The sequence below is a fragment of the Salvia splendens genome, chromosome 5 (assembly GCF_004379255.2).
Source record: "Salvia splendens isolate huo1 chromosome 5, SspV2, whole genome shotgun sequence".
NCBI classification, from domain to species: Eukaryota; Viridiplantae; Streptophyta; class Magnoliopsida; order Lamiales; family Lamiaceae; genus Salvia; species Salvia splendens.
This window is the reverse complement of record NC_056036.1, coordinates 35,421,521-35,435,069: the sequence shown is the minus strand read 5'-3', so window position 1 is coordinate 35,435,069 and position 13,549 is coordinate 35,421,521. Positions and strand designations below refer to the sequence as shown.

At 39.3% G+C, this 13,549-nt stretch overlaps 2 protein-coding genes and 2 long non-coding RNA genes across 5 annotated transcripts; 1 reads left to right on the top strand and 3 right to left on the bottom strand.

Annotated features, from left to right (window-relative positions):
• Nucleotides 1–369: 369 nt before the first annotated feature.
• Nucleotides 370–1,263, bottom strand: LOC121803444 (zinc finger protein 1-like). The gene has a single exon (XM_042203109.1). It carries the CDS (start codon nt 1,150–1,152, stop codon nt 625–627), a length of 528 nt encoding a protein of 175 aa, XP_042059043.1. The 5' UTR covers nt 1,153–1,263; the 3' UTR covers nt 370–624.
• A 2,266-nt stretch (nt 1,264–3,529) lies between these two features.
• Nucleotides 3,530–6,645, bottom strand: LOC121802590. 2 transcript variants are annotated; one of them, XM_042202278.1, is made up of 3 exons: nt 6,352–6,645; nt 5,779–5,939; nt 3,530–3,876 (listed from the first exon to the last, which is right to left on the bottom strand). In XM_042202278.1, the coding sequence occupies exons 1-2, from the start codon at nt 6,498–6,500 to the stop codon at nt 5,789–5,791; spliced, it is 300 nt and encodes a 99-aa protein (XP_042058212.1). In that variant the 5' UTR covers nt 6,501–6,645; the 3' UTR covers nt 3,530–3,876; nt 5,779–5,788. The 2 variants fall into 2 exon arrangements, with proteins under 2 accessions (XP_042058212.1, XP_042058211.1); XM_042202277.1 differs by having other exon boundaries at nt 5,821–5,939; nt 6,352–6,638.
• A 3,433-nt stretch (nt 6,646–10,078) lies between these two features.
• On the bottom strand, nt 10,079–13,104 carry LOC121802594. Its single transcript, XR_006050815.1, has 4 exons — nt 12,877–13,104; nt 12,742–12,809; nt 11,552–11,616; nt 10,079–11,078 (listed from the first exon to the last, which is right to left on the bottom strand). It is a non-coding gene; the product is annotated as an uncharacterized LOC121802594 (long non-coding RNA).
• LOC121802593 lies at nt 11,854–13,311 on the top strand. The gene is made up of 2 exons (XR_006050814.1): nt 11,854–12,558; nt 13,111–13,311. It is a non-coding gene; the product is annotated as an uncharacterized LOC121802593 (long non-coding RNA).
• Nucleotides 13,312–13,549: the final 238 nt, after the last annotated feature.

Here is a 13,549-nt window from a genome sequence, read left to right as displayed (position 1 = left end):
TTTTCAGTCGTCTGAGGGTGTAGTTAAGGGGGCATATGGCAGATTACCTGTGTATATTATTATGTAAGAAACATAGAGAAAAGTAACAGTATATACTTGGATTATAGAACGTTCAGTGGTGTTTTATGTTTGGAACTATTCAGAGTCTTTTAGAAATGCAAAATTTAAGTGGATATTTGATCAAATTAAATGAGTTTCTGGAATTTATGTGATCAATTATGGAAACAACTGCTGCACCTAGAATTTTCAATCGGATGCTTTAAAGAAACAATTGTAACAAGGAAACAAGGACGCTGATATGGCTAAACAGATGAGGCTGCTAACACTCTTCTTTCATTATTTCACACACCCAGTAGAACATAGTGGACGTTTGACAGGGAAACATGCAGTGCAAGACGTGCTTAGGGAATAGGATACAGGTTTTAGGTGTCTACTATCAGATTTGCAGTCTGTAATTTATTGTTATACTCACTAGATTACAAATAAAGAGCAGGAAACTAAAAATATTGAACTTCAGCAATTTCACATTGAGCTTTAAGTAGTCACTCGTATCTTCTGGAAAATATCTAGAAAGCATAGGTTACAATAAAATCTATAATACTTGCCCTCGCCGAAACATAATTTTTAAAGTTTGAGATTTAAGTCGAGCATAGTTGAGTTGGATGATTTCTGCTCTGGTTGTTGAGGTTCCGGTCTGAAGCTTCCAGGCCACATCAAATCTGCTGCTACTTCCAGTGTGCCATGCTGCTGTGCTATTCCAAATCTCGTGTTAGCCTCACCATATCTGGCTACAGTCATATTTTCATCTCTGCCAGGTTTGTGCACATGGGAATGGGTTTGGACCCCAAGTGATCTTAACATGGAAGTGCGGATAGTCATGGGCAGGGCCATCATTGCCATCTTTTTGTGCAACTGATAATGTCGTACTGCGCCTCTTTCCCTTTTGTGAGCATTTTGGTGTCCACCCAATGCCTGTGAGCTGTAGAACTTTCGCATGCAGAAGTTGCATGAGAAAACCTTGGCTGAAGCAAGTCTTGATTGTACCTCAGATTCTCTGGATGCTCGTGATGGTTCCCCTCTGAGGCTCATATTCAACTCCTCTCCTGGATTCAGTTGTGGTGTGCCTTGATCACTAGTTTCTTCAGTTGGCATCTTAGTTTGTTGTAGCAGTGAATTTCTTCCTTGCAGAAATCTCCTCTTCTCATGCTCAGTTCACTTGTTGGTGTTGATTGCGAAAGCACAGTGTTGAATGGATGTAATCTGTTGAATCCTTCTCTTGATTCTCAAATGGTTCTATAAATGAGGGATGGAATAATTTGAGACTGACTAGATGAAGCATAGTTGTATAAGACATCTTAGATCTATCATATGTCTCATCACTGTCCCCACTAGGTGATGCTTGGGTCTTCCGATGGGGGATGATTATGTCATCTTTAATTGTTGCTTCTGTCAAGTTTGTGATTCCCCACTCACCATTTTTTCTCCTTATCTGTTAAAAGCACTTCAACTTTAGTTGGTTTATATTGGATCAGTTAAAAGTAAACTAATATTACCACTCCTATGACATTTCCACTTACGGTCAAGTCAAATCCTTAGATTTTCTTTTATGCCTTCCATGATATGATAACGTCAAATTTATTACTACAACTTTATACGATTATGGTAAAGAATTCCTGTATGATGTTATCTTGATCAGCTTTAGAAAATCTGATCTTAAACCAAAAGTCATTGGAATCGATATCAGCTATTATTCTGATCTCTTGTGGTAGCTTTTCTTCCATGTTTTTCACTTAGGTTGACGTTAGTTTCTAAAAGCTCCTAGGTCAGGTAGGTATGCAATATAATAGAGATGAAACCCACCTATAAAATGTGTTCCCTCCATAATGGAAGTGTGAGTGAATAATAAGATCGATATAGTATATAGATGTGGGGTTCTAGTGGCTGCGGAGTTATATTGCACTCTGTGTTTTTTATTTTTTATCCATGAAAGTCTCGTTGAAGGTGGTGGGCATGGAAACTTGGCAATAATGTTTGCAACAGTAGGAAAAAAAGAGATTTGTGGGTATCTGAAGCAGTAGCTGTTTAGTTTTATATGAGAACATGAGTATCAAGGTGGGTGTGCCTCGATTCTGGGGCTTCTTGGCAGGTCTTGCGCCTTTCTGGCATTTACTGTGCACTACTGTGTCCTTTGAACTAAAACTTTTGACCTTGTTTGTTAGATAAACTTTATTTCCCATCTTCGAATGGCTGATCACTCAACTTTATGGTGTGGTGAGTGTGTCTTATGCTACTCGAGCCTCTAATCACACACACACACACACACAACATATCTTTCTTATCCAATGCCGAGATGGTGTCCACTTACTATGTGACTTGAGTTCTAGGTTGTTAGTTTTTTAGTACCATTGGGTTATGAAACTAGTGGTCTAACATGCCACTTACAAGCAAAGTTTATGTTCTTGGCTTGAAAATTGAAAATTTTGACTGTTTAGCAATTTGCTTTGTGATTCTTGTTACTGCATTTGGGAAGGATCGGAAATTTTATGTACCGCAAGTGTCTGAGGGGGGTTCGATGGTCCTATTATGGCAGGTCCTATTTTGCCTCTACAAGGCAAAAAGTTGCGTGCATTAATGAAATTTTACTTGTGGTATTGTAATATCAAAGTTTATTAATCTTCGATTATGGCTTATTGTGTGCCACTCCCTCCTTTACAAATTGAGATGTTGATTTGAGGGGCATGATACAGATGCCGTTGAACTAGTTGTCTTAGCTTTCCAGACTTGAAAAGCTAACCAGAAAGAAAAAAGGAGAGATTAGATTCTATGAACTATTATGTGGAAGGAAATGAGATTATTAGGTTTTGATTACGTCGAATAAAATAGGGATATACTATTGAACATAAATCTGGATATGGTTTTGCAAAGTCATCCCAATTCCTTTTGTAGTTCCATGACTTGATGATAAGGTTGCTTTGCACAGTTGAAAGATCTGAAAATCGACCTCGAGCATGAAGAATCTTGAGTTACCCCTGAAACACACAGATCCTATGCAATGTACCAGTTTGAAAAGGATGCTTAAAGTACTTGTGTTTGGCCAACTTAAGCCTCTTCTCATAGAATAAGTTTGATGCTTTTAATTACTATACCAACTCGTGGCATGTTACATAGGTTTTGTGTGGTCCCGATATTATTGGTCATTCAAGGACCACTTACACATGTTGTAGCTCCACTCGAACAATATGTTGAACGATATGTGACGCAACATGATATTTTTCTTCTTAACTCGATGGATTCAATGGCATTCCTTCATGTGCAGAAGATGTTATTTGTTATTGTTATGAACTCAGGGCTACTCGTCTCTTTTCTTCAGTATGTGTTGCATCCAGCACAATGCTGTTACGCGTAAGATGTGATGAAATGAAATACGACTGATGGAAGAATTCGGGCGACCAAGGAAATATCATAGTCCATTTGGGAAACTATTTTCTTGATCAAATCCTCGTCCCAATCGTGAATGAATCAAGTGGAATGCTTTGACAGTAGTAGTCCACACTGCCTCTAATTGGATTTTTAATAATCTTGACATCATTCAATATAGTTTTCAAGACCAACAAATAGACCAAAATTGTTACAGCATAGTATAGGGATAAAGGTAGTGAAAATTGAGTGTGCGGGCAACTACCAGTAAAACACTATTCAGCTGCCTAAAAATGTCTTTAATTTAGACTCTACTTGAAATAGGCTAAACTGGGAAAAATGCAAATTATTAATTTAATTTCAATTTTTCCCCAAAGGGGAAATTCCTGCAAAACAACCTATTAACCAAGTCCAAGATTTGAGCGCACTGGCATTTCCGGTCCAAATATGTTCAGGTACCTGCAACAATGTAAAACTTGATATATTAGTGGGAATGACAAGTGCAGGAACTTCAGGGTTTACCTAAAATAATTGATATTAGGTTAGAAGAACATGAAGATGTCTGCTTAGAATAAGCTTGTTAAGTCATTAGTCACTTCAAGAATCATTAGGGTGTTTTCCATCACTAATGCAGTAGAGCTGAACAGACATCCTAAAGGCGACAAACTAAGCAACAAATCCCAAAGTACTTTATTAGTTCTATAAAAAGGGCTCCATGTCATGCAAAAGTCCTACAAGCAGACAAGCCCATGTCTCATTTCTTTGCCCAATTTTCTCTGATCTACAATTGCTAAAACAATAACCCATCACACAAGGAGTTTGCCAAACTAACGTTCATTCACAGGTTTTTACTAATACGTATATCTTAAATAGGTACACAATGTGGGGCATATATAATTGGTAAGTACTAATGATAAGTCTAAATAAAAAACCAAATAATACTCGATTCTCATGACAAAATCAATAAATGCAGCCTATAAGAAAAGCACAGAAACACACAATTCTATACCTAAGCTCTACATAGAAAATTATGATTATGTACATGTCTGACTAACCATAGCCCCCCATGGGCAAAAGCATAATTGGGTAAATAACCGATACGATAATGGAAGTTAATATTCTTTCATTTATTGATACTTCACTATTCATTCTAGTTCCTAGTTCCTAGTTCCTACCACTTTTCTACTTACCGTTTATGTGGTTTTGACTAGTCAAAGATATAAACATTAATCATGAATTACACAGGTCCAACAATGAACAAATAGATAATATCCACATATAGCCACTGCATTTCAGATTCAGCTATCACAATCCTAAAATGAAAGTGAACAGAAATGTTTCACGGAGACCACACAATCTTTCTTTGAACAATGGAAGCTAGAACCAGGGCCCAGGGGAGCTTCCATTAATTCGTATCAGATAAGAAAGAAAAGGTTGTAAATTGTAATCTTGATCTACTGACATTACCAACTGAGAGTAGATGAGGAAGTAAAATAGATTATCACCTTGCGGCAACCGAAGAATTGCTTCTATGCACAACCAATTAGTATTGAGAATGTTATAACTTAGAGCATTGTAGCCTTTTTGGGCAACTCAAATTACAGACTTAAATCAATAAAATAATTTCTGAAAAACCTATATATATAAACCAAGAAAATTAAAATAAAACATTTTCGAGCAAGGGATGACTAATCGTCCTACATATATCAGTAATAATTTCCTTATACACTAAAAGATGCAATTTAAATGATCATATTCAGGTCTACATTCTTGGGTATATCCTTATTATTTTCCCAAAATCCTCATGATACTTATGTAACAGTTAATTACAACTGAAATATATCTTCAATCCCAAAAGACTTAATACTAACTAGATCACAACATGCATATGTTAAAATAAGTAAAAAAGGAAAAAAAGAGGGATAGATGCATAGTAGTAGAAAATGCATGTAAAGTGTAAACTTAACTAGATCTATTAAATATCAGCTACTACTGGATATGTTTATGTTGCATAGTCAGTTTGCATAACTGGATATGTTATTATGTTTATGATACACTATGCTACTATTGAACAATAAATGGTTCTTGAAATAGTATATTCCAATTTATTCAAGTCCGGCCTTCTTTTAATGAAATATCAGCTAACCTTACCCTTATTCAACTCCTGTGACCATCATTAAATTTCAATTACTGAACTTCTTATCAACTAAAACTTTATAACGTGAAACTAAATGATAATTACACCATTTAGTTCGGTAAAACATTCACATATAGCACCATCTGTTGGGCAACTAGAGCAACACAAGTTTTTCAGTTTATCCACATGCATCTACCACAAGCACACAGTAGCATTAGACTCACAAAGAAACTATTAGCGATCCTGACAAGAACGGCAGAGGGTACCATGGGACAGCTCACAGAAAGCTCGCACATTGTCAGCCAAATGAGATGTCAACCGTGTTCCTGCCACTGTCCTATGCAGTGACAATAGCGACTGGGTGCATCCCAGTTCCCCCAGTGTGCTGCATCAAATTATCAAACTAAAAGCATTAGCAAAAGAGTAAGCGAGTAGATAAATCCCCACACCACAATGAGATGTGAATAAAGAATAATCACATTCCAAGGACAACCTTCAGCAGGCACTGAAGTTCAACTAGTAATAATTCAATGCGGCATTTTCTCGCTGATTGTGAAATCCTAGCAACTAAGGCTTCAAATTGGTTAGAAAGTCTGGCAAATTGATGTTTCTCCCGGAAAATGAAACGAAATTCTCGTCTAGGAAAGCGGAAAAATCATACAAAGATGTGAGAAATATTTCTTCATTTATCCAAACTTAGAAAACGTGCGAGAACATATGCAACGCCGGATTGAGAGACTGCTCCCTTAAAATTCGAAGATACAATTAATTAATGTGGGAAAGGACAAAATTTAAACCTGGGATTGGAGAAGGAGAGGCGACGTGAATTGAGGCGAGAGGAAGAAACAGGAGGAGAACGCAGGGTGGCGTGTGGCAGCGATGAGCGGGGAGTGGAAGCCCTAGCGGCGGACATCAGCGATCGGGAAAGCGAACCGCGCCAAGCCATTGTTGCTGCTTCCTTCGTGTGGGGGAAATGCGAGGGTTTTAGAAAATGATACAGTGCTGTTCAATGCACGGGTATACGGAAAAATCGGGTTTCTGGGGCAGTTTACATTAAAGATAACGTAAATGTACCCATTTTGTTATCTATTCCACATATGGGAAAAACGCCAATGCAATTGGCGTGTCTTTAAGTAAAAACGCCAATATTAATGGCGTGTTTACACGTTAAGACGCCAACGTAGGTGGCGTTTTATACTTGTGTCGTATTTTGGGCGTATTCTCTCCAATTGCAATTACGTTGAAAAACGCCAACTTGGTTGGCGTGTATTCCTGAAAAAACGCCTTTGTAATTGGCGTGTGTATTGTAGTAGAAACGCCAACTTGGTTGGCGTGTATTCCTGAAAAAAACGCCTTTGTAATTGGCGTGTGTATTGTTGTAGAAACGCCGAGCAGATTGGCGTGCTTAAGGAAAGACGCAAACACGAGTAGCGTGTTTACTGAAGTCGCGAAAAACGCCAACCTGAGTGGCGTGTTTACTTGTTTTGCGAAAAACGCCAACCTGAGTGGCGTGTTCACCTAGTCGCGAAAAACGCCAACCTGAGTGGCGTGTTTTCACAGGCTGATATACCAGCCGTGCCTCCCCCAAATCGCGAAAATCTCACAATACACACACTTCGCGATTTCTCCAAGCTGCGCGCCTCCTCTCCGCGAAATCGCCCCCCTCTCCGTGATTTCGTCCTACATTCATCAATCGGTGCTATTCTTCCCCAAATTCATCTATTTTCTTCGGTTAGTATGCTTACATTTTACATTATTAGAGTAAGTGGTGGATAGTTAGCTAGGGTTTGTAATGTGTTGTGAATTGAGTAGAAATATTATGCATTTTGGATTGGTTGAATGACATTATTGTTGATTATTATGTCGGATTGTTTGGGTTTAAGTGAATTTGTGTATAAATTTGATTATAAACCTAAACCCTAGGGTTGTTATAGCTAAAAAATTGGGCAAATTGTTTTGGTTTATGTGGGTTTTGGTTGATGTATGTTGATTAGTTTGAATTGTTAAATTTGTTTATATTGTTAGGTTTGTCAAATTGAAATTGGACAAATTGAAATTGTTAGGTTAGACAAAATTGAAATTGGGCAAATTGAAATTGTTAGGTTAGGCAAAATTGAAATTGGGCAAATTGAAATTGTTAGGTTGGACGAATTGTTAATTTAAATTGTTAATTTTGTGTAGGTGAATTGGATTATGATTTTGAATGTGCAATGTTGTGTAGGTGAATTATTTGATGTTGGTGTTCAATTTTGTGATATTGGATTAAATTGTATCTAATTATTGAAATGGTGTATGGTTGGTTATTGTTGAATTTGGATTATGAATGTTGTGTAGGTAAATTATGGCATCATCTTCAACCTCTCGTCGTCGGCTTGCATGTGGTCCTGCGGATCCATCTGTATTATATTTTCAGAGACAACACGTCTCTAACAACATATGGGCAGGAGTTCCATCCGAATATGTACGCTGCCGACGATATGAAGGAATAATTTGGGATGTTCCCATCCATCAATATGTCTTGGCAATAGTGGACCAGATGGGGTTTGGGGGTATATTAAGGTGTGGTAAACCAAAAGACATTGACCACCATCTTATCACAGCTTTGATTGAACGTTGGAGGCCAGAGACTCACACGTTTCACTTTCCAGTCGGTGAAGCTACTGTGACACTGGAAGACGTGGAGGTCTTATGGGGCCTGAAAGTTGATGGAGAGGCTCTGACAGATTACATCCCCCGACGGAAGTGGGATATTGGAAGGACAGGTGTTTGGATTTTCTAGGATTCATACCGGACGCATCCGAGTTGAAGGAAATGGCTTTTAAGCAGACAAGCTTATCGCGTCAATTGAGGATTGAGCTGTCTGGTGACCACGAACACAACATATATGCTCAGCGGGCTCGTATCTATTGTCTGCTATTACTTGGTGGTCTGATGATCCCCAACGGCTCCGAAAATAAAATTCCGTTCTTCTACCTACACTTTTTCTTGGATATAGAACGATGTTCTACATATAGCTGGGGTGGTGCGACGCTTGCTTGCTTGTACCACAATTTGTGTGAAGCGGCCGTTGCTAAGAGGACGGATGTAGGGGGAGCCTTAACTCTATTACAGCTTTGGGCTTGGGAGAGAATCCCAAATATTAGACCGAGGATGCTAGATCCCGTGCATACAGACTATCTACCATGTGCAAGCGCGTAAGTTGTTCACTAATTCATTTTTTAAGCTTAATGTTCATCAATCTTCGTGTTCTTCGCTCATAATTTAAATTTTTTAGATGGAATGGTCCGGCGTCATATGTAAAAGCACCCGGACATTGTATTGAAAATTTCCGAGATCAGTTCTCCTTGATGCATCCTAATCAGGTACTTCATATACTTATAAATTGTTTTTTGTTTTTATTGAAATTATTTTGAAAAATTTGTATCACATGTAGTTTATTTGGAGGCCTTATCTCCACCGAGAGTTGCCGGAAAGTTGTGATGCCGGTCGTCCTATATGGATGTCGATAACAACGCTTATTTGTTGGAATCTGGCTGAGCCACACCTGCCACACCGAGTGTTGCGCCAATTCAGGATTGTCCAACCGTATATCCCGGATCTCCCCCGGTTCCACGGTTCTGATTTTTTGAAACAAGATCACCGTGGAAAATCTGGTCGGAATTGGGTTCAATGGCACGCCAATTATATACAGGAGTGGGACAACATGCACTTTACGACATGGACTGATCTGGAGGACAATACTGAGCCTGTTGCAACGGAAGAATATATGAATTGGTTTCGCGACTCATTCTGAACAAAAACGCCAGTCCCGTTGGCGTCTATTGAAGCACGCCACTCCCATAGGCGTGTTTCAATAAAAAACGCCACCCAAGTTAGCATTTTTAGCTGATCATTTGATACTTAAAACGCAATTTTACTCAATATATAAGTAAATACAAATATTACCCAATACATAAGTCCAAATATTACTAAACACAGAAATCCAATATTACACAATGCATAAGTTCAATTGTCTCGCCTTTTCCGCATAAAAAAGCTACGGATACCCTTCCCGATTCTAGCGGTTGAGAGTCTAGACGGAGGAGTATCTTGCACAACTACATTCTCTAAATCAACCCCGAAAAAATCGTCTCGCACAGAAGACCGAGGTGGAGAATGTGGGACATCACTGAGACCGATGTCTTCGCCTGTACCACCAGTGTGGCTGACAGAATGACGACCTCGAACTGCAGATCTTGGTGGAGGTGGAGGCATAAAATCGTGATCGGCATCATCAGTATGACTGACAGAATGACGACCTCGAACTGCATATCTTGGTGGAGGTGGAGGCATAAAATCGTCAGCGGCATCATTTACCAACTGAGTATCCATCCTTGAAAGAGCATTCGGGCAGTTGCGCCTGTCGTGACCTGGTTGGCGACAATGTTTACATCGGCGTCGGGCTCGTGGCTGGTCAGCTTCACGGACATCCATCTGATTAGGAATCCTAGTAGCACGGTATCGACCGCGACTTTTAGGCATTAACTGAGCTCGTGAACATTGCAAAGTCCATTCAGGCACGACCCAATAATCTTGGTGTCTGGGTGGATTGAACACCGTAGAATATTGGTGTACCCAAACACTTGTGCGGTATACGTGATCAACAAGCGACAACATGTTGTCGTTTCTAAACCGCGCAACTGCCGCTGCATGTGAACATGGAAGTCTCCACATCTGCCACTTTTGACATTTGCAGTGCGACTCCAAGTACTTTACCTTCCACTTATTAGCGCCCTTTCCACCAATTCGACGCTTTGTTTGAACCACATAATGGCCTGCAATTGTGTTGGGTGCTCTCACATTATGTAATTGACCTTTTGCATCATTTTTGCATACCTTTTCATGCGCCCACGGGGTAAGTGGTGTGGCACACTGTGTTGATGCAATTGACCGGTCATTGAACCATTCTATTGTCCTCCAGAATATCATATCAATGCAAGCTTTAATTTCCAATAGGCCCAAAAATTGCCATTTTCACAAGGAGACCATTTTCCCATCGAATTTCAAAATTTCGGTAAATCATTTAAAAGTCGCCAAAATATTCTTACCTCTTCTTTCGTGGTTGGGCGTGACGAGTTGTGGTGTTGAGCCTTCGATGTTTAACACTTTAGCCAATTAATGCAATGATAGATTTTGACTCCAAAAGACTCTTGGGTCCAGAGCAGAAAGAAACTGAGGCTCTGATACCAAACTGTCACGACCGCCCTTTGGGGTTAATAAATACGGGCGATCGTGATTAGAAGAACTTAGTAAACAGACGAAGGAAACTAGGGTTTCAATAATGAGTTTGACCAATAATTAATATTTAATAAAAATGGGCCAAGAGGTTGACATTATCCAAATAAATTAGGTTCAAAGCTAAAAGATTGATGAGTAAAAACAATGTCTCAGCGGAAGGGTTCAAGAGAAAGAGTGACGTCATGTGTGGAGACACAACGACACTCGTAGATCACAACTAACCACCAATTGCTCGTCGCCGCTCAACCTGCACATAGGGAAAACACATGCAGGGCTGAGTACTATAAAAATACTCAATGGGCTCATGCCGAAAACATTTTAAATAAAAATTGGTATTTTATCATGCCATACTTAAGTAACCATCGGGGTTTAGCTTTAGAAAGGCCCGAGGCACTAAAATCATTTCCCATAGTAAAAGTCGACTGATCAGTCATTTTCCCATAGACGTTAGCCATATCTGCCAATACATGACTTGGAATGTGGCCACAAACCAAGCCACTAGACCGGCCAGCCCGTACGCTAGCACACGATCTACCATAGGTGTACACTAGTCCAAGTAGGGTTTGCGGCCCTACGAGGACCCGAATTCGATTTATATAACAATGGCGCATAGCCATATCAGATAGGCACGTTAAAACACAAATCACGGCATGATAAATACAGTTTCATTTCCATCGATAAAATATTTAGGACGTTGTCCTTATTTAAAAGAAAGCCCACCTCGAGTGCTTAATTTGAAATTATGTTCTTTCCCTTGCGATCACGATTCCCTTGCGATGATTCACCTTTAACAATTTATATAACACATAAATCAACACACTTTCAAATTAAATAAATAGATGCATGCCTCCTAAGCAAAGTTATTTAACTCGTTTTAACTCGGTTTTCGATTATTCGGCGGCCGCTTACGCCCCTAATTCCTCCGTTGGCTCCTCGTATTTTCCTCAACGATATCAAAATAAAATCCCCAAAAATATAAAGGTGTGTAATTAAATTAACGCAACCACTTCCCTCGTATTATATTTATTTCGAACTTATGTTATAATTATTCATTCGTTGAAATATTCTGGAATTAATTAAATAATTCCCCACAATTAATTTAATTATTACTCAAAGATTCAATTAGTTATTGGCCCAAGGATTTAATTAAAAGCCCAAGACTTAATTATTTTCTCCATCTTATATCTTCAATTACAAATTAAACCCAACAATTAAAAGGAGCCCACCTTTACTAATTCATCCAATTCTAATTAATGAGGCCCAATCATTTTAAACCCAAAGCCCCAAATCTTAAAAGAACCAAGGCCCAAATCTTATTAAGACAAAAGAGCCATTTATTCACCATCATCTCCACGCCTTTTTTTTTTTCTTTCTCTCTCCCCATCTCTCTTCTTCCCCCCTTCTTCTTCTTCTCTCGACGAAAAAAAGATTTGCAAAAGCTCGACGCCTCCTCCGACTCGCCGTCGCGCCATCGCGCCGCTGCTGTCGTCGTTCGTCCAGCCAGGAGATGCCGCCGCCGTCGTCGTGCAGCCGTCGCCGGGAGGGGCCGCTGCCCGCCGCCGCAAGGAGCTGCGACGCCAGCCCCGGCTTCGCCTCCGCCATCGTCGCTGCTCCAGCCGCCCCAGCTCGCCGCCGCTGTTGTCGGCTGATACCGCACCTGCCCGGCAGCCTCCGAATAGCCCCGACCGACTCCGATGCAAACCCAAACCAACCCGATTCGCCCCGACGTAAGTTGTTCATTGATTTCATGAATTAAAGTCTGATTCTTTGATTCAGTTTGCTTCGGTTTATGCGATTTGAAGATTGAATTCAGATCGTGGTTATTGGTTTGATTGTGCGATTTGATTGAGTGAAAACATGCTATGCTGTTCATGGATTGAAAAAAAATAGATTGGGGAAAAGAGATTTACCGATTGTGAATGAAACAAGGACGAAACGACGTAGGGCCTTCTCTCCTAAATTTGGCTTTTCTCAGTTTCTGCCGGAAGGAAAAATAAGTGAGTTGATTTCAATCATGAAAAAATAGAGGAAATTTGTAAGATTACCTTGAGTAGAAGTTGAAAGAATGAATGCTTGTTTTCTTTGTTGCACAGAACGGATAGAAGAAAGAAGATAAACTGTTTTGGTGATTTAAATTAAAGGGAGAGGTAGTTAAAGATGTGGGAGAGATTTAGGGAGTGAGGAGAGAGGGGAGAAACGGTTTAGACGTGTGAAATAGGGTAGAATTCGATTTCTTCCTTATTTTGATTTAATTGAATTTATTTGGCATTTGTTTGCAGATCACGGAGGAGGATAATATCTGTAGAATCTTTAATTAAAAAAAATTAAAGCCGATTGATGGCCAAATCAACCGGGAAAATAAATTAAGTTGGTTTAATTCACGGTCCTTTGTATTTTATTTTAATTTGTGCAGTCCGCAATTTATTTATCACGGACTGGATTTTATGTTATTTATTTAATTTATCGGATCCAACACGGAATTGAGTCCAATAAATATTCCTCACGGACAGGAATTAATTAAATTCGCGCAGTCATTTATTTCTCAAATCTCTAGTCCAGCAACAATTAATTCACCGACAATTAATTCACAGACTTTGCAAAATAGCATTAAAAAAGTAATTTAGGGTTCACAAATTAGGTTTAGAAAAATGGGGCGTTACAAATAAGGTGATTGTGGATCAAGAAAGTCGGCTTTATCAGGATCTATTACGTCCTCAA